Source organism: Thamnophis sirtalis, unplaced genomic scaffold, assembly GCF_051295495.1.
Source record: "Thamnophis sirtalis isolate CommonGarterSnake01/CBP01778 unplaced genomic scaffold, rThaSir2_p1.2 scaffold_4, whole genome shotgun sequence".
NCBI classification, from domain to species: domain Eukaryota; kingdom Metazoa; phylum Chordata; class Lepidosauria; order Squamata; family Natricidae; genus Thamnophis; species Thamnophis sirtalis.
In genome coordinates this window covers 58,973,338-58,997,796 of record NW_028261384.1, presented here as the reverse complement: position 1 = coordinate 58,997,796, position 24,459 = coordinate 58,973,338, and the positions used below count along the sequence as shown (strand labels likewise).

At 40.8% G+C, this 24,459-nt stretch overlaps 1 protein-coding gene across 6 annotated transcripts in view; it reads right to left on the bottom strand.

The window, feature by feature from the left end:
- Positions 1-24,459, bottom strand: part of TRAK1 (trafficking kinesin protein 1) — a 448,828-nt gene that overhangs the window by 48,236 nt on the left and 376,133 nt on the right. For all 6 annotated transcript variants that reach the window (XM_087712995.1, XM_087712990.1, XM_087712992.1 and 3 more), the window contains 4 exons: positions 22,016-22,094; positions 19,415-19,545; positions 19,200-19,274; positions 11,468-11,605 (listed from right to left, as the gene is read on the bottom strand). In XM_087712995.1, the coding sequence (XP_087569121.1) occupies positions 11,468-11,605; positions 19,200-19,274; positions 19,415-19,545; positions 22,016-22,094 (423 nt within the window). The remainder of the gene's footprint in view (positions 1-11,467; positions 11,606-19,199; positions 19,275-19,414; positions 19,546-22,015; positions 22,095-24,459) is intronic.

Below are 24,459 nucleotides of genomic sequence, written 5' to 3'. Positions count from 1 at the left end.
GAACCGGATTGGGTGGGCCAGTCTTTTTGCTCTGTTCCCATTTCAGGACTGTGGTTAGGTTGATCAAGCAGCTAGTGTAGTCTGAGTCAATTAAGCCTTGAAAATCCCCCTGGTTTCCTATTTTGGGGGCTGTGAGGCATATTGGAAAAAGGAAAGTGTGAATTGGTTCACTCACCATTGGGTCGTTTTCTCCCTCATCCTCAGTGTCACAGGATTCAGGCAACTGGTCATTGTTATCTGGGGTTCCACCTCTTCTGCCTGAGGGGGAAGGGCCATCTGCAGTCTGGAGGGCTTTCCGGAACATGTTGGTGACCCATTTGGTACCTTGTTCTGGTTGTGCCCTGGGTGGTGGGTCTGGCCTTAGTTTCGAAGCTGGGGTTGAGCATGCAGAAGCCATATGGGCCATTCCCCCCACATCTGTAGCATCTCAGAGGACTTTGAGGGAGGGCTGGTCTCAGGGCCTGCTGTGGTGGTGTGGTTCCCCGTTGGTTGTGAGGTTTCAGGTCAGGTTGACCTCTCTTTTTCGTGTCTGGTTGCTTTCTCATGTTGTTGGCGCACAGCCCGCTGTCGACTTTTGTTGCTACTCGGAACCACTCAGAGAGTCGATTTGGGATGTCGCGGTATGTGGTTATCTGGGCAATTTGCTTGTCCAGGTTTGTTCTGAAAAAAATGCACCAGCAGCCACTCTGGTAAGGGGGTAGTCTTCCAATGACCCTCCTAAATTAATGGATGTACTCTTTGATGGGGCGGCCCCTCTGCTTTAGATTGCTGAGTTCCTCTTCCACATATGGGTCCTCTTCCTCCTCCTCTTGTAGAGGGCTGCTAACCATTCCTTTGCTTCTTCCTCTAGCCCCTCTTCAATGGTATTCACCTCTGACTCTGGGGGATGGGTAGAGGTGCCCGTAGCGTTCTAGGTCTATGTGCATCTAGGTTCCTTGATCAGCTGAATCAAGGAATAGAGCTAGCTGGTCTGAGTCCCCATCAAACTTTCCCCTGAATTGGGGCGGGTCATTCAGCTCTACTCCTCCAACCTCCTGTCTATATGCTTGCGCCATCTTCCTCATCTCTAGTTCGGAGAGAGGTAGGGGGTTGCCCGCCCTGGGCAGCCTGCCTGCTGCATGGGAGAGGCACTAATTGAAGTTCTGGGCTCCTTCTATTGGGTGGAGGAGGGGGGCTGCGCTCCAGTCTGCGTCTCCTCTCTTCAACAGGATCAATGTCCCTCCCCTCTCTTTTGGGTGGCATGATGGTCCCTCATCATGAAGGGTGGTCTGGTCAAAATCCTCCCTCAGTTGCTTTATTGCACTCCCCAGGGATTCCATCTGGGGCTTTGGGAGCCTGGCTTGTGCCCAGTCCCACATCCAGTTCACCCTTGCAAGCTCGCTCGAGACCCTTCCCTTTATCTGGGAATTGGGATAAGGGAACTCAACTTCAGCTGCCTTAGGGGCTAATTTCCACCAGTACTCATCCTTTCTTGCTTCTGCCGCTGGGAACGGCATTGCCACTTGGATGTCTGGAGCTTTGATGTCTGGAGCTGGCCGCATTCCTCTAGCTGCAATCAGGCTCTCTTCTGCCATGGTTGCCTGATTTTCCCTCCAAGCATCAGGAAGTGATTGGAGAGCCAGGGTTCAGGAAACCTGGAAATCTTGATAGATTTTAAAAGTCAGATTTGACTCTCTGTGAAGTTTCTAAAATTAATATACGAGCCTCGAGACAAAGTTCAAAAGAAATCCAGTCATTTATTAGGAGCAACATTTTGGCATGTTCTTCTGCAGAGCCGAATCTGACTCTGGTTAATGGTGTCTGAACTTTACCCCCATGTCTCCCATCCCCTCAGTCTTTGTCATAATTCATATCCACCAACAAGGTGCTGCAGCAGGCTGTGAACTTTTGCACCTCACACACCTGCTGTAGAAATCTGAGATTCAACTCTGGTTGAAGGTATGCATGGAATTTTCCCTCCCTTTTTCATGTCAACTTTATAATAGTCATGGAAACGCTTTCCAAGTTGATAGTTGATTAAGAATATGTCATCTCAGGATAGTGATACATTGACTAAAAAAACGGGTTTTAAGGTTGAGAAAAAGATGAAATACTTGGGGGTTATGTTGAGAAACACAAACATAAAATTGTTTCAAAATAATTATGTGCCTCTTTGGATTGATATTAAAAAGGATTTACAAAGATGGGACAAACTGCATTTATTACTATTGGATAGCATCTCTGTAGTTAAAATGAATGTTTTGCCAAAAATGCTCTTTCTGTTCCAGACATTACTTATACTTGTAACTGATAATCTGTTTAAACCAGTGGCTCTCAACCTGTGGGTCGTGACCCCTTTGGGGGGTCAAACGACCCTTTCATAGGGGTTGCCTAACATTATCGGAAAAGACATATTTTTGATGGTCTTAGGAACCGAGACACCTGCGCGCCAGTATTTGGAACCAGGGGAGCAGCGGGGGCAGGTGTTGCCTTGCGAAAGGGTGGAACTACCTGACAGGAGCAGCGGCGCGAGGAGAACCGGCGCCCAGACAATTGCAACACGAGAGGCACCGGTGGGCGGATCGGACACTGTGCTTGATGAGGGGAGGGGGGAGAATGGAGCGCCTGAGCGCCAGCGAGGCAGCACCCTGAGAGGTGGCCTGGCTGAGTTCGGGAGGGGAGGGGACGCTGGGAAAAAGGAGCTGAGAACCGAGGCGGGAAGGATGGTGACAATGTCCCTTCCGCCTCTTCAGAGACTCGGAAGTTTACGCTCTGCAGCAGCTGGCTCCAGACGTTAGGGTTTTCCCTTTTCTGTAAAAACTTCTGTCCATTCACAAGGAGACCCGCCTTCGTTTCCTTCCCACGATATCTATGAATGAATGGGTGATTGGAAAACTTGAGAGCGATTCCAGGAGTTTAGGGGCAGAGGGGAAAAAAGGTAGCCACCCCAAAATATCTTCAGCAGCCACTTTGAAAAAAAAATAAAGCACTACATCTTTTTAGTTTTAAATTTTAAGCTTCCATGCTTAGAATAGAATGGAATGGAATAGGAAAAAGGAGTGGAATGGAATGAGAATGGGAATAGGAAAATGGAATGGGAATGGGAATAGGAATGAAATAGGAATAGGAATGAAATAGGAATAGGATAGGATAGGATAGGATAGAATGAAATAGGAATATAATGAAATAGAAATGTTTATTGGTGAAGTGTGATAAGACACACAAGGAATTTGTCTCCAGTGCACCAAATTACAGTGTACATATAAACAGCAAGTAATAGGTCATAGGTCATAATAATAGTTACAATCATTAGTTACAACCAAGAATTGATAAATCATAAAGAACCAGTAGGACAAGATGAAAAATAGGAGGGATATCCAACCTAGTACTGTATTTCTCCTTGATCCATTTTTTTAATTGTCTTTCTTCTCCATTTTATTTTTATTTTGTTACCAACTGAAATGTTTCATGGACTTTTTGTAACAAGGTAAGAGGTTGTATTACATTATATATATTATTTTCATTAGCAAACGATTTCACAATATATAATTACATATTCTTTTTGTGATTAATCACTATGCTTTAATTACAGTGGGGCAAAAAAGTATTTAGTCAGCCACCAATTGTGCAAGTTCTCCCACTTAAAAAGATGAGAGAGGCCTGTAATTGACATCATAGATAGACATCAACTATGAGATACAAAATGAGAAAACAAATCCAGACAATCACATTGTCTGATTTGGAAAGAATTTATTTGCAAATTATGGTAGAAAATAAGTATTTCAAAAGTTCATCTCAATACTTTGTTATATATCCTTTGTTGGTCAAACATTTTCTGTAAGTCTTCACAAGGTTGGTACATACTGTTGCTGGTATGTTGGCCCATTCCTCCATGCAGATCTCCTCTAGAGCAGTGATGTTTTGGCGCTGTCGCTGGGCAACAGGGACTTTCAACTCCCTCCAAAGGTTTTCTATGGGGTTGAGATCTGGAGACTAGCTAGGTCACTCCAGGACCTTGAAATGCTTCTTACGAAGCCACTCCTTTGTTGCTCAGGCAGTGTGTTTGGGATCATTGTCCTGCTGAAAGACCCAGCCACATTTCATCTTCAATGCCCTTGCTGATGGAAGGAGGTTTGCACTCAAAATCTCACGATACATGGCCCCATTCATTCTTTCCTGTACACGGATCAGTCGTCCTGGTTCCTTTGCAGAGAAACAGCCCCAAAGCATGATGTTGCCACCCCCGTGCTTCACAGTAGGTATGGTGTTCTTTGGATGCAACTCAGCATTCTCTCTCTTCCAAACACAATGAGTTGTGTTTCTACCAAACAGTTCTACTTTGGTTTCATCTGACCATATGACATTCTCCCAATCCTCTTCTGGATCATCCAAATGGTCTCTAGCAAACTTCAGACGGGCCTGGACATGTACTGGCTTAAGCAGGGGGACACGTCTGGCACTGCAGGATCTGAGTCTCTGGCGGCGTAGTGTGTTACTGATGGTAGCTTTTGTTAAGTTGGTCCGAGCTCTCTGCAGGTCATTCACTAGGTCCCCCCGTGTGCTTCTGAGATTTTTGCTCACTGTTCTTGTGACCATTTTGTCCCCACGGGGTGAGATATTGCGTGGAGTCCCAGATCGAGGGAGATTATCAGTGGTCTTGTATGTCTTCCATTTTCTAATTATTACTCCCACAGTTGATTTCTTCATACCAAACTGCTTGTTTATTGCAGACTCAGTCTTCCCAGCCTGGTGCAGGTTTTTGGTGTCCTTCGACAGCTCTTTGGTCTTCACCATAGTGAAGTTTGGAGTGTGACTGTTTGAAGTTGTGGACAGGTGTCTTTTATACTGCTAATAAGTTCAAACAGGTGCCATTAATACAGGTAATGAGTGGAGGACAGAGGAGCCTCTTAAAGAAAAAGTTACAGGTCTGTGAGAGCCAGAAATCTTGCTTGTTTGTAGGTGACCAAATACTTGTTTTCCACCATAATTTGCAAATAAATTCTTTCCAAATCAGACAAAGTGATTGTCTGGATTTTTTTTCTCATTTTGTCTCTCATACTTGATCATACCTATGATGTCAATTACAGGCCTCTCTCATTTTCTTAAGTGGGAGAACTTGCACAATTGGTAGCTGACTAAATACTTTTCCCCCCCACTGTATGTTCAATTTGTAATAATGAAAATACATCCTGCATATCAGATATTTACATTACAATTCATAACAGTAGCAAAATTACAGTTTTGAAGTAGCAATGAAAATAATTTTACCACAACATGAAGAACTGTATTAAAGAGTTGCGGCATTGGGAAGGTTGAGAACCACTGGTTTAAACAATGGCAGAGGGACATTTCCAAGTTTATATGGCAATATAAAAAATCAAGAATTAGACACAAGCTATTACAAGAGGCTAAGGAAAGAGAGGGTTTGGGTTTACCAGATTTGAAATTGTATTTTCATGCATACTGTCTGGTCTGATTAAAATAGGGGGTAATGCTCCATAACAAGAGCCTACTCGATTTAGAGGGCCATGAATTAAGATTTGGATGGCACAGTTATCTATATGGTATGACAAAGTTAAAGTTAAGGTTAATTTCAATAATCACTTTGCCAGACATGGCATACTAAGAGATTGGAATAAATATAAAACAAGGTTTTCTAACTTTGAACATGTAAAACATTGTATTATTTAGTGGACAAGGAACTTTGGATATAATGTGACATTTGAACAATGGGAGAATATGTGGGTGAAAGGTTTAAAATTCATACTAAACTATAACTGAAAAGAAAATTTTTATAAGATGATTTATCATTGGTATTTAACACTAGGTAAGTTATCTAGAATATATAAAAGTATTTCAAATGAATGTTGGACATGTAAAAGTAAAGGGGTCTTTTATCTTTTTTAGTGTGATAAAGCAAAGAAATATTGGAATTGAATTCATATTTTAATACAGAAAATTCCTAAAACGAAGATAAAGATGAAACCAGAAGCTTTTCTTTTGGGTTTAATAGAGGAAAAACTTGGAAATTTTTGTGGGAACTTTGATTTTATATATGTTGACAGCAGCAAAACTACTTATGCTCAAAAACAGAAGGACACTCCAATTCCCACCTTTCGCAGCTGATGGAGTTGGCAGAGATGGCTAAATTGACCGTTTAAATCGAAGAAAAGAATATAAGTACTTTGTTATTACATGGAGACAGCTTCTGGACTTTGTCTGTAAGGTGGAAAAAAATGAAATTTTGATTTTGGGTTTTACTGATTAGATTTGTTGTTGAAATGGCTAGTTTATTCTATTTTGGAAAAATAAAAAGTTAAGGTTTGATGTTAATGCTTTATTCTACTGCAATAGAGGAAGTTGGAAGTCAATACTCCCCCCTTTCTTTCCTCTTTCCACTGTGTACTATTATTTGCTTTTGTATTTTATTTTATAATCTAATAAAATGTTATATTTTTTGTAAAAAAAGAATTCATTGTTCCCGAGAGTTAGGCTTATACCATTTACAGAAGTTAAGGCAGATTCCACAAAACCTGTTTACTACCCAGTCTTGAAGTTATGGCCATTGCAATGCCCTCAATGTCATTTGTTCTTGTAACTAACCAAAAGACTTCAGAAATCCCTGGCTATCTCAACCCCCGCCCCCCATCTTCCCCACTGAATCCCTGCTGGCCTTGGGCCTGCTTCCCATTCCTTTCCACTTAAATTTCAAAGATCTCTAAAGCTTGGCTTAGGGATTCAGAACAAATCATTTTGTTGTACTGCTGTGCAGCAAAATTCCAGAAACTGCTGCCTTTTTCCAAGTGGCTGCATTGAATTGTGGTCATCTGGAAAATGGTAGCCGCTTCCGGAATAAAGCCACATGGCCTGCAATGAATCAATCTGTTCTGCTTCCCCGGAGAAGACTGTGTATTGCTGCAGAGATCTTTAAAAGGTAAGTACTGTATTTTTCAGAGTATAACCCCCTCCCCCCCCAAAAAACCTGGGTTTTTTTGCCCAACATTAGAAAACTCCAACTATTGAAACAAAGCGGATTACAAAACCTTTTCAATAGCTACATTAGAAAAAAATCAGTTGAAATAATGAAGCAGGAAGGAAAATTCTACCAAAATTGGATGGACTTTATAGCAATAAAGTACAATATGATATTTCATACATATGGAGAATTTGTACGTGCAGAGTGACTAAAACTACCAATTTTAGTCTGTATTTTTATATATTTTTTCTGTATTAATCTTAGACATTAGATATTGTTATTTGATAATTGTTAATCATAGCTCAATAAACCGATTTTAAAAATAATGAATTTCTTTTTTATTTACACTACAGGCTTAAATATCTATTGTGTCTCCAGACTTATAGTAAACTTACACACACACACACACACACACACCAGGGACATGCAGTCAGGGGAGGCAGGGCCTCACCACTAACTAAAAAAGACACTGCTTGTCTTTAGTTTCTATAATGAACTTACCCAGGGCGTCCCCAAATAAGTGTCCTCCCTTGAAGGGAGCGGAAGCAAGCTTCCACTTGGCCTTCATATCAGCCTGCCAGTGGCGCAGTCACAGGAGGCATCTAGATGTCATGTTGGAGGCTAGGGCCCTGGAAGCAAACTTCGCTGCATTGAGCGAAGCATCTGCTGAATATTTTTTTTTTTAAAGAATTCTTTTTTCTGCTGAATACTCAATGGCGGTAATGATTTTTGTGAGATCATGGCGCCATTTTGACTTTCTGGTGGGCGGTTTGGACCGCAACTGCCTCAGCCAGAGCAGTGATGCTCTGGTGAAGAAAGACGCTGAGGTGGATGCCTTGATGGCCCAGGCAGCTGCCATGTGTGTTTTGTGGCATGTTTTCTATCTTTTATTCTCGGCCTTGAGACCTTCAAGAAGGTCCGCAGGCAAATTAGAATTCGAGTCAAAGACATTACTGGGGCCTCCACCTCCGGCAGTTTCAAGACCTCCTCCATTTTATCTTCAAGTGAATAGAGAGATTTATCCCCCCCGCTGGGGTTGGTTAAGGTACCAAGTTGGACCCCTTGCCTCTGGATCATGTCCAAAAAGAGATCTGGAACAGGGATGGATTCTCGTGTGGAAGAAGGTTCCTTAAACAGATCCTGTTTGTGATCCTTAGAGGAAGAGGCCTGGGCGCAGTCAGGTTTGGGGCTAGATCCCAATTCAGTGGCCACCCTGGCCTTGTGAAGAATAGATTTGAATAGTGTTGGTTTGAAGAGGCCAGTGAAGGCCGGCTGGTCGGGGGAAAGGTCTTCATCCTCCAAGAGAACAAAACCCTCGGCCTCCTTCTATGAGGAGGACTCCTCCGAGGAAGCAGAGGCATCCGGGGAGGCCTGGTCTTTAGAGGTAGAGGCTGAGCTAGGCTGCTTGGATTTGGAAGGCTTGAACTTGCTAGAACCTTTAAGCTTTATGCCCTCAGCTATGCCCTGGGAAATGGCAATGGAAATGACTTCTCTCATCTCTGCGGACAGAGCCTGAGCCCTTGTCCTCCCTGGGGCAATGCCTACTGGGGAGATCAAGGTCCTTGCGTTTGCCAGTGATACACTCCTCATCTGCGGGCAACATGCTCTGAAAGAGTCCCAGTTCCTCCCTGAGAGATGAGCTTGGTGAGTCAGGGTATCCCCAGGATGCATCAGGGGATGGGTCCCTGGAAAATTCTCGATCCAGAGATGGAGAGCCACTGTCCCTGATAGAAGGGGAGTCTCCACCCACATCCCTGACAGAAGGCTCCACAGGAGAATTCCTGGCCTGTTCTGAGGGAGGCCTCCCTTGGAGCTGAAGTCCTGAGCCCTCCGCCTGTTTATGGTGGCGAGGGCCCTGCTTGCCTTTATCACTGGGTTCAGAGGGACTCGGGGAGGGCTTCTTACGGGCACCCTTACCACCTTTCCCCCCAATAGGGTTAGGATCAACTCTACTACGCTTGCTGGAGGACCCTGCCTGCTCCTCCAGAGGCCTCACACAGTCATCAGCCATGCTGCCCTGCAAACCGGAGCAAGAGGTCACGATGTTGCGGCCTCGGTTGCCTGCCAACTGAATTAGATGGCTGACACACTGTGCGTAGTACTAGGGCACCTGACGTTGGCCTGGTGGCTCAAGCGTGTCCGTAGACTCTTCAAGGGAGGAAGGGCCGCCAAGAGGTCAGAATCCTCCTCCCCACCACACTCCAATGTCGCGGCCTTGTAGAGGGTAAAGGGCAGGCCTAGCTGGCGCCCCGGACTAGGACCACGCTTCCTGTAGGTATTTGCAGCTGAGGGGTAGCTCTGGGCAATTTGCGCTCTCCTGGCTCTGTTCGCGCCGAATCGCAACCGCTGCCTGATGAGGTGGCTCGCAGGTTGAAATGAGCCCACACGGCGAAAGGGTCATTCAAAATGGCCCCCACTGTGCACGCATCCGCCGCATGCCAACCAGGCATCCAATGAGGCGAAAGCGCGCGAAACCGCCAAGATGGCTGCCGCTGTTGCCAGGCAGAATAAGCTGGAGTGCCTCAGAAGCAAGGAACACCTCGTAAGCTGAGAAACTGGCGAAAACAGCAATAAGCGTCAAGGGATCTGCCCGTCCCTATCTCTCCGCCTGCCAGCTGATGCTGGATGGGCAACTCACATGCGCCACTCCACTTGCGATCTGCGGCAGCGAAATGAAAGGCCCGGCCCTTCTCAGCATAAATAAGCCTTCAAATGCAGCTCTTCAGCCTTGGAGAAGTATTTAGAGATATATTTAAGATGGAATCAGCTTGAGAGGTCAAATTTTTGGTTGAGAAACCCCAGTCTATCTACCCTTGGACTGGAGCACTCCCAAAACAGTCCCTATGGGTGGACTGAGTTTTTAAACTGAACATGGCGAGGCAAAGGGAGGCGTGGTCAAGAAATCATTACTCAGTCCAAGGCTATGTTAACCCACACTTGGACTCTCCAAGCAGCACCTGGAGAACCACGTACCTCCTTTAGGCTATCTTTATGATCACTTGAGCAGAGTTAAGCAAGGGTTAAAAGGTGAAAAATTCCTTATGCAAAGGAGGCACGTGATTCTCTCACCTCCTCCTGCAGAGGGCACTTTTTTAAGAGGCTTTTTTAAACAGTTAAGCAGAGTCATCCATTGGAGGCTCTGGCAGCAGCAGCTCTTGCCTTTTTCTTTTTACATTTTCATCATGGCAGACAAGAGGAGAGTTGAAATCCTCCGTGACACGTAAGTAATTAATTTTATTGTAAGTAATTTTTGTTTGTGTGTGTGTTTGTTTGTTTGTTTACTTCACTCAAACAAACTCTCTCTCAATTTGAGAGAGAGTTTGTTTGAGAAGAGAGGAAAGGGGGAGAGGCAGGGAGGGCAGCTTGTTTGAGAAGAGAAGGACAGCCCGCCAGCAGAGGCGGGTCTTTTACCCGCCTCTGCTGGCGGGCTGGTGCTTTCTTTCTTTGGCCAGGCCCAGCCCGCTAGAGCTCACCGCGCTGGGGAAGGAATGGGCTGGGTGGCCTGGCTGGCTGGGGAAGGGGGAGCTGGAAGGCTGGAGTGCTGCGACTTGGACGCCGATCCGGGCTGGACTCGGGGCCCACTTTTGGCCCGGCGGGCGCCTCTTTCTCCACAGCTGAAGCGCCAGACGAGGGGAGTCTGGCTGCTCCCGACCCCTGCATAGCCCCCAGAGGGCAAGGAAGAGGCCGGGCGGGCCTGGGAAAAGGCAGCGGACCGGGCAGAAGGCAGCTTTCGCTCCCGCCTCATCCGGGCTCCTCCTTGGTGGGCCTGCCAGAGCTCTGGGAGAAAGAGGCAGGAGCAGAGGCTGGCCACTCAGGGCTTGGAGTTGAATGCGTGTCCTCCGATCCTGGAAAGTCCGGGGAGGGAAGCGGGGCTGGCCCATTTCCTCCCGGGGCTGCTTGGAGACAGAACCGGGACTGTGGAGTCTCGCCCACGGCCAGCTTCTCTGGAGCGGAGGGGGGGGGGATAGAAACGGAGCTGAGCCTCTTGCTGCTGCAGGCCTGGCTTGCGGAGCGCAAAAGGGGAGGGGTCTCTTAGAACACCTCCCATCACGCTTCGCCTTTTGCCTCTGTCGCTCTCGCTCCAGCCTGGGCAGGAACCAGCGCTCTTCTGTGGGCAGGATGTACTCCTGGTGGCCTGTGGCTCCAGCGCCTGCAAGGTGGAAGTGTTTACCCTGCGGGGCGGGCAAAAGCCGAAAGAAAGTGCCCGGCCGCTTCTGTCTGACATAGAGGTGTCCCGCGCCCCTCAGCTGGGTCAGACATAGCTGCAGAGTGCGGGGCCCCTCTATTTCGGACATAGCTGCTGTGGGATGGGCAAAAGCTGCTTTCTTTCTTTTTGCCTCACCAGCCATAAGCTTCACCACACGTCACTGATATATACATATACACACACACACACACACACACACACACACACACACACACCCTAAAACTATTTACTTCAATTAATCAAAGTTACATTAAGTGTTAGCGCAAAGTGAATTTTTGAGGACTATTTCATATGAGACTTCTCACCATTGGAAAAAGGCCTAATGAATGGTAACGGCGTGATATAGCATTTGGCACTGTCTTATTCCTAAGATTCTTCAGTTCTTCTTGTGCCTCATGAAGCATTTCCATACATTCTGCATATTTATCTTCCAGCTCTCGTAACTGCAATGAAGAAAAAAATAAAAATGTCAACTAAAAATGTTTTTCTTCACTGTAGTCTTTATTTAAATGAAGAAAAATACTTTTTATAAAAGGAAAATATATTCTGAACAGATGAATTATGCAATTTATTGTAGACTTATATTTTGTTTAATATATATCTGGGATGATTGGATATTAAAACTGTTACTGAAATGATACAAACATAATTATCTCTTTCCCTTGGATTATAGATGGGAGAAAGAAAACCCTGTATTATTGTTCTCTGAATTACAGTATTAATATTTAACAAACCTAATACCTATAAGGTTTGAAAGTAATGAAAAATACTCAAAAGTAATCACACCAGCTCCATAACTTTAGTTTAAATATGGGTATTTTATTAAATAAAACAAGTACATAATATATGATATGAGTTGTTGTTTGTATTTACTTCTCCACATATTAAATACACATTACTGCCCCAAAAGGAAAAGCCTCTTAAACCTGTCATGAAAGAACTCCACACTTTGTTTTTTCAACCGGTCTTCAAAGTCCTTTTCACTTCTTCATTTCAGTCAAATTGATGCCTATAAAATTTTTTATTTAATTTTGGGGAAAGGTGGAAGTCACAAGGCACTAAGGCTGCACTGTATTGATTAGGTAAGATGACAGTATTCAACTTTGCAACTGTTTCTTGAATGATTCATGAGAGATGAAGCCTAATGTAGGAGATGAAGCCTGTTGTAGGAAAAAATGTGCTGCTAAGTTTTGCTTAATTATTATTTCATTATTTCATATTTTCAGAGTGCTACAATGTAGTACTCTGCGTTGAAGTGCCAGGTTCAAGAAAATTCATGTGACTCAAGCCATTTGCATTCCAAAAATTGTAATTAAAAGTTTTCCTGCCAAATCTTTGTTTTTTTATTTATTTTATTTTGTAGTGAAGCTTCCTATTCCATGGATTGATGCTTCATATCTGGTTTTAATAATGAGACCATGGTTTTTTTGGCTGTCACAATGTTATGAAGACATTTCTCACCTTCCTTCTCATAAGCACGACAACAGTTGCTGACAAATTTCAATTATTGATGCTTTTATCTTTGCTATCAGCATGCAAGGAATTCTTCTTGCACAAACCACTATTACTACTGCTCTGGGACTGGAGCAACTAGTAACAAACTACACTAGAATCAGTAATGGCTTTGATCTCATCTTCTGTAACAGTTTAAATTTATGGTCTACAAATAAAGGAACCCTTTTCCAACAGTGACCACAGCATGATTGACTTTTGCCTCAATTTACATCCTTGCAGAGGATCGTAATGATAGGACTCCAAATTATAACTTTAAAAAAGCTAATTATGATCTCATAGCTGCTGACCTCTCATCTCTTGATTGGCAACTTTGTTCACTTGCTGTGAACTTGAGCATTATAACACTTTTTTGCTCAAGACGGAGCTGCAGCTCGATTATGTTTGCAGTAGTGCTCCCCGGTTTTATTTTATTTTATCAATTTTTAGTATTCCCATTATATCCTTTTTATTTAATTAACACTTGTGTGTGGAGATAACAGTGTAGACCATAACACAGACAAAAGGTTTTGTTGCTGCCGAAGATTAAAAAGGCATGGGAAAAAGAAAGAAACGCCATGGCACCAGCCTGGGATCTCTCCCTCCAGTGAAAACAGCAAAACAACCAAGAATTGAGGAGCACTTTGTTGGCAAGAGCTGTAAGTAAAACTAACCTCCCCCAATTCCAAACAATCTGGAGAGATTAGAAGGGGACCTGCAAAAGGATTTGGGAAAACAGCCCTTACTAGACTTTCCCGATCTGGGGAGTGGGGGACAAAGTAAAAGCCAACTGTTCTCACAAACAACTAGTCCAATTACTTCCTATATAGAGTCTGAGTTAAAGGCTAAAAAAGCAAAGAACAACCAGATAATTCAGAGTATAGAGAGTTTACCTTGGGAAAATTCAACAGAGTTTATGGCAAAGCAATGCCTTCTCACAGCGCAAATGGTGGTTTCAATATTTGAACAATTAATTGCCATCCAACACGATTTAGAGACATTGAAAAAAGACTTAGCTGTTTTTCTTCATGTACTAAAGTTCTTATAGCAGACTTGGTTAGCTCCCATATGCAGGATAAGGAAGAGGAAAAAGAGCAAAGAGCCAGAGAAACAATTAAAGAGTCGGATAAAAAGTGGCAGTCCACTCAGAAAAACAGCATCCTCCCAAGACAAGGCAATGAGAGGGAAATGTAATAATAGTGGCCACTCTGGAAGTATCCTCTATGGTTGTATGCTCTGGGAGTACGTTCTGTCGGGCAGACGGCCCACAACCATAGAGGTACTCCCAGAGCGGCCACTGCCAGAAGTCTCGGCAGCCTACTTCCATGGTTTGGAAGCCGCAGAAAAAGCCATGCTGGGATGGCAGTGGCGGCAGCAGTGGTGGTGCCCTGGCTCTGCAGGGAGAGCTGGGCCAAGGCATCGTGATGCGGGGAGGCGCGCAAGCAGGGAGTGAAACAGCTGCTCATGCAGGCCCCCTCTCCAGCCGTGCAGAGCACCATTCACTGGCATTCTGAAAGCACCAAGCTCATGCAGCTTGGTGATACCCCTAGCTCAGTGCTGTGCCCGGCTGAAAAGGGGGTTTGCCAGGTGGCTGTTTGTGAGTGTGGTCCCTTCATGGCTGTTGTGTTGCGCTGCTGCAACAGCGCAACATAGCCGTTCGCCCCTGAGGCTGTACCCGGCTCTTCGGGAGCCTGCTCAAAAGAAAGCAGCTGCCTGGCAACCCTCCTCTCCAGCTGGGCACAGTGCCACTCACTGACATAGTGGTATCCAGAAGGCACCAAGCAATGCGAACACCTCCCCCCCCGGTTTCCATGGCTTGGCACCTTCAGGATACCGCTAGGTTGTTGAGCGGCGCTTTGCCTGGCTGGAGAGGGGGGGGGTTGTCCAGAGGGCTTTTTTTGGGGGAAGGGCTTATATTTTTGCTCACCTGAAAAATGTGGCATGGCCTTATTTTCAGGACCTTTCATATTTTGGGGTAGCAAAATTTTGTATTTTGCTGAGAAGCAAATTAGGTTATTAAACAACCCCTCTCCCCCCAAATATTCTTCATTTTGTTTTTGTTTTTGTTTTAGTAATTTTCATTTGAAAATTCTCTTTTCTACATAAGGAACTGATTTTTTGGTATATTGTTACAAGAACATAATAAATGAAATGATTCTTATTATCTTCATCCTCTACAATACATAATTATGTTTTTCATAATTACTGCTTGTTCAGAAAGCAAATTTTTAGTGGTACTGCACTACTAAGTGCAATAGCTAAACAATGGGAGAAAAATAGATAAGCAGTATATACATCAAAACAACTCAATAAAGTAGTTGGTTCCCAAGACAATTATTCATTCCTTGAAAACTATTATTCATTTCAAAAGCAGTGGCCCTTTGTATTGGCAAAATGAACATTTGACAAGAAGTTGATGGTGTGGTCTTTTCTTCCTCTTTCTACATACATACAAGTAATACAAAACGCAGAATGGTTATTTAGCTAGCTGGGGCAAATTGTGTATTCCTCCATGCTGCATAGGGAAAAACACTATTAATTGAAATATCAATAAAACAAAAAAGAGTACTAATTGCAGTTATATATGCACCAAACATGAACCAGAAAGAATATTACAGTAAATTACATAAGTGGATTGCAAAATTGGAACTAGACAATATATGTTTACTAGGGGACTAACACAATGGTTGACCCAAAGAAAGACTATAAAACAGATTTTAAAAAATTATGAAAGGAAAACACTACCAAATGCATTTTTTGAAATGGTCCAAGAATTAAATCTGAAAAATGTTTGGAGAGAAATCAACACACAGAAGAGTCAATACACATTCTTTTCAAACTCCCATAATTCATGGTCCAGGATCAAGATGGTGTGGATGGACCCGGAAATGGAGAAGGATGTAGAGGAAGTAGAAATAACACTAAACATGTGGGCGGACCATAATCCATTAACGGTCAAATGGAAAGGAGAGGCAAAAATGAAAAAGAGATGGACCATGAATCAAAGGGTTGTGAAAGAAAAGAACTATGTTCAATATGTGGAAAAAGAATTAGCATTTTTCCTAGAGGAAAACTGGAATGAACAGACAACCATTAAAAACCTATGGGATACAACCAAAGCTTATGTGCGGGGCATTGTGATAGCATACACAATACGAAGAAATAAAGTTAAAAAGAAACAATATACAGAGCTCCAGGAGTAACTGGGGAAATTTGAATATAAAATGCAGAAAGACCCTCAAAATCAGGAAGTTAAAGAAGGAAAAGAAATAACTAAACATAGATTAAATTTAATTACATAAGAAGAAGTAGCCCAGAAAATTAAATGAAGTAGACAAAATTATTTTGAAAATGCCAACAAACCAGGGAAATGGCTGGCTTATAAACTAAAAAAAAGAAAAAAGAAAAGAAATTAATACAGCAATTAGAGGATGAGGAAGGGGTGATACACCACCAGAAAAGGGGGTGGGGAGAGGATAGCAGTAAGATACTTTCAAATCATGTAAAGCTGAGAGAAAATAGAAGAGGAGGATATTAAAAGATACTTACAGAATAGGAACCTTCCAACCTTACCAGAAACAACAAAGGAAACACTAAATGAGAGAATAACGAGGCTAGAATTAAAAAGGGTAATCAAAAAACAAAAAAACAAAAAAACTATGGGTCCGGATGGAATTCCAGCAGAATTTTATAAAGAACTGCAAAAATCAGAGAAAATATTATTAGAAATGTATAATGAAGTACTAGAACGAGCTAAGATACCAAAATCTTGGATGGAGGAAGTAATAACATTAATCTCCAAAAACAACACTGAAAAACAAGAGATTAAAAATTATAGGCCAATCTCGCTGCTAAATGCTGATTATAAAATATTTATGAAAATAATGGCAGAAAGAATTAAAAATATACTAAATGAAATCATACACCCAGACCAAAATGGATTTCTAGCCAATAGATAGATAAAAAACAACATACGAATGATAATGAACATATTAGAATACTATGAGATATATTCAGAAAAACAAGCAGGATTGATATTTATTGATGCACAAAAAGCGTTTGATAATTTGAATTGGGATTTTCTTATAAATCAATTAGCAGAGAGAAGAGAAATTTATTGGGATGATCAGAGCAGTATATTCTAGCCACACGGCAAAAATTATACTAAACAGAGAAGCAACAGGTTTCAACATAACCAAAGGGGTAAGACAGGTATGCCCTGTATCCCCCCTGTTATTTATCCTCTCAATAGAGATGTTGATATTGCAAATTAGATAGAACAAGGACATAAAGGGATTGAAAATTAGAACACAGGAATACAAAGTGCAGGCCTTTGCAGACGATCTAGCATTCATCAAAGGAACTCCTAGAAACTGGACCAATACTATTACAAGACACAAACCAATTTGGTAAAGTGGCAGGGCTTAAAATAAATAAAGAGAAAACCAAAATATTAACCAAGAATCAAACCAAAAGACAAAACAAAAATTGGGAATTTCGAGAGCCAAGAAAATTAAATACTTGGGAATATGGTTATCGGCAAAATGTATTACAATAAAAGAAGACAATTACAATAAATTGCTATGACAAATACAAAAAGATCTGAACAATTGGACTAAACTACAGATATCACTAATTGGCAGAATTTCCACAATCAAAATGAATGTACTACTCAAACTACTTTATCTTTTTCAAACAATACCAATTAAATTAGAGAATTTTTTTTTGAACAACTAAATAAAATGGTATCCAAATTTATCTGGTCAGGAAAAAAACCGTGTGTTAAATACAAACTTCTACAAGATAGTAGAAACAAAGGTGGCTTTGGCCTCCTAGATTGGGAGCTTTATTATCAGGAGGCAGCCCTGACATAGCTCAAGGACTGGATCCAACTAAAAAAATAAAAGGATTCTTATGCTAGAAGGCCATGTTCTCCAGTTAGGTTGGCATGGCTTCCTCTGGGAGGGAAAGAATAAATCTCATTCATACTTCCAGAGACACATAGTAACAAACGCCCTGTTTAAGGTCTGGGGAAAAATAAAAAAGAATGAAAATATGAAAATCCCAATCTGATTATCGGCGATGGAGATGAAAAGGAGAACTAAAATCAGTACAAGATCTGAAAACACAAGGAATAAATATGGAATGGTGGCTTTACTTACAAATTAAAGCAAGATTTAAAAAACATCAGGAACAATATGGAATACATGAGAAACAAATGGAATTAGACAAAATATTATTAGGAAAGGGAAGAAAAATGATTACCAAATTATATAATTTTCTTTTAAGATATAAAATGGAGGAAGAGACAGTAAAGGAGGCAATGATTAGCTGGGCAAGAAACTTTGGCCACAATATAGAGTTAGAAAAATGGGACAAACTATGGGAAAGAAATCATAAATTTATGACGGCAGTAGCCAACAAAGAAAACCGTTATAAAATGTTTTATAGATGTTGGAGCTGTAGCCCCAAGTCTGGAACATTCTACCATATGTGGTGGACATGACGCATCACAAGGAAATATTGGTATAAAATTCAGAAACGGCTGGAAGAAATTACGGCGCAAAAGATAGAATTGAAACCAGAATCATTCTTATTAGGAATATTAGACCCAAAAATGGACAAAACATTTCAATACATAATACTACGCATACTCCCTGCAGCTAGAATTGTCTTCGCACAAAACTGGAAACAAATTAATATACCCGCAGACCAGTGGTGGGTTCCGGATCCCATTGCAACCAGTATGGTGCAACGGGACCCGGCATCCTTCACATGAATGCGCGCAGCATGCACATTCATGCTTACCGTCTGCGATGCTCCATGACACGATACTCCAGCTACTTGGCGGAGTATGCTCCGTCCTCGGAAGCCCTAAAGAGCTCAAATACAGGTAAGGACAGCAGGTGGATGGGTGAGCCCGGAACACCATACCAGAACAGTTCCCTTTGCTCCCGACAGGCACAGGGGCGTACCGGACGCAACCCACCACTGCCACAGACGAAACAATAATGTGCAGGGGATGTGCAGAGATGGACAAAATTATAATGGAATTAAAAGAAAGAGAAGAATCAGATTTCTATTAAATATGGAATAGAATTTATAAGAGGCCAAAACAGGAAATAGAATATTTGTGTGTTTCTTTCTAAACTAGTATTGAATAAAAATTAACCAAAGTTACTAATTAATATCAAACTTAAAATATTGACCATAATGTAAATATAATAGTGATATGAACAATTAATATTATTTCAAGTGTTAGTACAACTGTTTTTACACTATTACAGAAGTTAAAATCGATAGGAAGGCAACATAGAATGGAGAATTACAAAGGCTAAACATGAATGCCGATACAGAAGGCTGTATAACTATTTTATATTGTTATGTTTGTCTTGTTTTTCTTTGTGTGTGTGTGTGTTTTTTTTTCTGTTTTTAAAAGTAAAAATATTTAATAAAACAATTTAAAAAAAATATTGTTCTGATATGAAAATAAAATGTAATGGGCAAAAGCCATTTTCCTGTTTTTAAATCCTGATTATTACTCACTTCAGCTGTGAGTTGCCTTTGGGCATCTTTAGCTGCTCCCAAATGTTGGACAAGTTCTTCATTTTCCACGGTACACTGAAAAAGGATCAACAGCAAAAGCATTATAACATAGTCATCATTTTATGATTTCTCTATTTCAAGATTTAAAGGACTTTATTCAAAAGTAAGGGATAAAAAAGATTGCATCATATTGTGGCTAAATATCACCAACTTACAGCTTTTGCCTTTTTCTGCAAATCCACTATCTGAGAGAGAAGATGGGTGATTTCTTCCTGTTGTCGGGCAGCATCTTCAGTCTTCTTAGCTAACTCTTCTGAAATACTGGCAATCTGAAGATTTGCATCTCCTTAAATAAATAACAAAATCACTATTAACTACATGGAACCGGTCATGGGTAAAAATACTGATAAAGTAAACATTACTGCAACTCAGCCATACAAACAAAATGACAATTACCAACTGGGAAATAAGAATTGGAGTTTCAGGAGATTTTGTCCTCCTGAAACAGTCCAATCAATTTTTGTGTTGGAAACTTTGTGTAGAAACCTAAATTTCAGTCCTAGTTTCTCAGTCAGTCTGTTCATTTGCCTTCAAAAGATTGTGGGCACTGAGCTGAATGCATTTTCTGAGTTCCTAAATGTTTAAATATAAGGCTGCTAACTTATTAGGATCTTTTCCTACAATAGAATAATTGAATGGGATAATATACCATCACTCTTTCATGAAGACAGTAAAATAAAAAATTGAGCAGAATTTTACTTTTTATAATATTTCAAATAAAATTCCACTGATTAAAAAAAAATGTAAATAAAATTAAAGGAATCCTGATTCCAGACTACTTGAAACATAAACAGAGGGATAGAATCAAGATCACGTGAAGTGTTAATACCACTTTGTAATGCCTTGGTAAGACCACACTTGGAATACTGCATTCAGTTTTGGTCACCATGATGTAGAAAAGATGTGGAGACTCTAGAAAGAGTGCAGAGAAGAGCAACAAAAATGATTAGGGGACTGGAGACTAAAACATATGAAGAACGGTTGCAGGAAATGGATATATCTAATGAAAAGAAGGACTAGGGGAGACATGATAGCAGTGTTCCAATATCTCAGGGGTTTCCACAAGGAAGAGGGAGTCAAACTATTCTCCAAGGCACCTGAGGGTAGAACAAGAAGCAATGGGTGGAAACAAATCAAGGAGAGAAGCAACTTAGAACTGAGGAGAAATTTCCTGACAGTTAGAACAATTAATCAATGGAGCAGCTTGCCTCCAGAAGTTGTGAATGCCCCAACACTGGGGCAGCAGTGTTTAAGAAGATGTTGGATAGCCATTTGTCTGGAATGGTATAGGGTTTCCTGCCTAGGCAGGGGGTTGGATTAGAAGACCCCCAAGGTCCCTTCCAACTATGGTATGGTATGGTATGGTATTGTATGGTATATACTCAGGATATAAAAACAATACCAAAAAAGGTCAATCTTGGTTATTTATGGTCTGTTAAGAAAATAAAATACAGTAATTTGAAAATATTTTATGCAATCCCTAATTTTATACCTAAATTAAAATATGCAATTCTGGATTCAGCAGAAAATAGACACATTTTATGAATTGAACTAATGAATGAATAACTTTCTCTGAATCCAGCCATAATTTGTCTGGCAAAACTATTCCATCAGAAACAGATTCTATGTACTTAAACTATATTTTGAAATATTTTAACCAGGGACACTTTATCAAACCATAACAAACTAAAAGTGTCAATTCACTGGACCAAACTAGTTTTTGCCCACTATAATACTACTATAAATTAATCTTTGAATGACCTCACAACATAAAAAAGATGGACTGCAGATCTTTTAAAAATAACTTTATACTGTAGTGATATTTTGAGTAAATCATATTGAGAGAAAGATGGATCATTTGAACAAAGAAGAAAAATCTACATTTAGTACAATGTATACCAATGATTTTTCTAATCACACTTAGTTCCAATCACTTTATTACAAAAGTTAAAATTTAAAGCAAACATAATACTATGAAGAAACAGTTTGATTTTAAGTACTATGAAATAGTTTTGACGTCATTTAATAAAATAATATTAGATTCCAAGAATTTCTATGTCATAACCATAAGAACATTAATTATGTGCATTACATTTGTACTATTGATAAAAAATACCAGGTAAAATCTATAGATGCACTCACAATTATGCCATTTAAACAACTGTGAGCATGAACTATCATAAACCAAAAATGAGGTAAATATATAAAAAATACATCTTCAAGTTTATACCGCAAATTATATTTCTTACAACATAGACATAGTCCAGACACTCCAGAAATCTTCACCATCGTTTAACTTGCATGAGACCATTGGAGTTACTATTTTAAAATGTATTTAAATTAGTATACACTTAAATTTTTCCTCTTCAACAAAGCTAGATAAGTAAGCAAAATATGAATCATGTTTAAAATACCAACCTGGGAATGACTGAATGATTAATCAAATTAACCTGTTTCCCTGAAAATAAGACCTCCCCAGTTAATGTCCAATCGGGCTTTTGAACACATGCACTAAAATAAGCCCTCCCCCAAAATATTACAACACAGCAGCAGCCATGAAGTGATCACACTCGCCACCTCTTGCACCTCAAAAATAATAAGACCTCACTGAAAATAAGGCCAAGATAAATTGCAGGCAATATACACTAGGTTAATCACATCACTTTTTAAAGAAACATAACTAAATGGCACAGAATCCACCTCCTCAGGCAAAACCCCATTATCCATTCTGCCAGAAAGCAAAGAAGAAAACATACTGAGCTCCTTTACACAATCATTTACAAGTTGCTGTTCTTTCTCTTCATAAGTAATGGTTTCAGTCTTCAGCTGGCAGGCCTGTTTACAATATCAAGAAATGAAAAACTCAGTTAAATTCAGTACTATTGCTATTTGATTTCTTATAATTTCATGTAGTGAACAGTTTTTCATAACAGTTCACAGTATTGAAGGAGCCAAAACTTTCAGCTTCCCCCTTTCCTCTACAAGTATAGTGAATTAATAACAAACTGTCACTAATGTTGAGAAGATAAAAAAAGAACTATATAAAAATAATTTCAAGACATTAGGGATAATTGAAATATAACAATGTACAAGTAGTCCTCAAATTACAACCACAATTGAACCCAACATTTCTGTTGTAAAGTGAAACATTTGTTAAGTGAGTTTTGCCCCACTTTATAATTTCTCTTGCCACACTTGATAAGCAAATTACTGCAGTTGTTAAATTAGTAACACTGTTGTTAAGTGAATCCAACTTCTGCTTTGACCTTGTCAGAAAGTTGCAAAAGGGAATTGAGTGACCCCGGGACACTGCAACTGTCATAACTATGAATCAGTTGCCAAGTGTCCAATATCAGACCTGGAAACAGTTAGAGGTGTTATTTGGAACCCTGACATGCAAATTTTGATCACATGAATGCGGGGCTGCTACAATGGTTGTAACTGGACAATGGTTGTAAGTCCCTTTGTTCAGTGCCATTGTAACTTCGAACGGTCACTAAATGATTAAATTCTATTACACAATTTTGCAAAGTGATCATGACATGATTATTCTAGACTTCATGATGACCAAACCATTTTGAAGGTTTCCCTAGGAACAAAACAATATGTTCCCTACAATATAGCAATACAATAGTAATAATTAAATGTACTACTCAATATCAGTCAATGCAATGATACAGGTAGTCCTTGACTTATGATCATTTGTTCAGTAACAGTTTGAAATTACTAACATGCTGAACCAAGTGACTTCCAATTTGTGCCGATGACGAGGCATCATTCTAACAGTTGTTCAGAAGGTTCCTATTCCAATTCACACAATTTGGAGGAGGAGCCTTCCAAATAATCACGAGAATAGTGTTCGCCTGCAAAATGGCACAGGGCAACCTAAGTCAGAAGATCATGCCGCACAGTATGTAGGGTGTGCCTATTAGCAGCTGCAGAAAAACCACAAAATAAGTGGGATAATTTGTGTAAAGTTGCAAGTGGGGCATCTTTATCTGGCCAAGGCCTCTCAGTTATGGTGATATTGATAGTGAGCCTGCTAGGCCATGGTAGGCTTCTGGGAACCAGTGGGCCCTATAGCTTGCTTAATTTCCCAGGGCCTCCTTGAGGCATCCCCAAATTTGTTACATTGGATTGTGTCTGATCACAATCAGAAGTGCCAAGATTACAGATGTTGAGCAAAGCGGACAGTAACATTTCACTTAACTACTGCTTTGCTCAATAACCAAGATTTTGGTCCCAATTGTGAGGAGGAGCCAATGTCGCGACAAGATGGTTGTGTGGTCTCAATGCTCTGAGACCACAGCCAATACTTTTGCCACTGGGTGGTCCAAACAGACCTAAACCGTCCCGAAGAGACGGTGAACAGGAAGAATACGTCTTGCTGATCTCGGGGATATCGCAAAATCCTCGAAAGAAGCAAAAGAAGATCTTCTAGCTGGTGACGAAAATTCCAGCCACAAGGCTGACAAAGTTGGGGCGGCCCAAAATGGAAGGATACGGAAAGAGAAAGTGTTTCCAGCTGGTGAGGAATTTTTATTATTTTAAAAAAGAGGCAGCCTATAAAAACTCAAAAACCAATTTAAATTACAGAATAGAAGAATCAAGCAGCAGAATTGAATTTGGAATGGTTTTGGACAATGGTTATCTTACTTTTTAAATGTTATTTACATGGATCGAATCTATGCAAGCCTTTTGAAACGGATGGATTAAGCTTTCTTCTACCTTCTCTTTGTGACTCTCTGTAATTTACAGACTAAAGCTTTCCGCTCTTATTACTGTGGGTATTTACAAAAAGAAACTCTTTAAGAGTGTCTCCACTCTGGAGGCTGGGAGCTACTCGGAACTTTGAGTATTCAAAACGGAACTTTTTTTTTCTTCTTTTCTTTCACGGATTGTTTTGACTTGGCGCCTCAGGGATTTGTTGTCTTAGCTACACACTGATAAGAATGCACAGATGTCCCTTTGATGCTTGACCAGCGTTCTTTGTGGACCTATGCTTTAATTTTGTTGATCTTTTAAGATAGAGTAGCTGTGTTTGTCAGAATGACACAAACCCAAGGAAAAATAGAGGTCTTGACTTTGCAAGATATATTTTCAGAACCACGGAAATTATTAAATAGAGAAGAGAAACAACTGGAATACCTAGAGCACATAACAAGAATATATGATGAAAAAATTGAAAAGGTTCATCAAA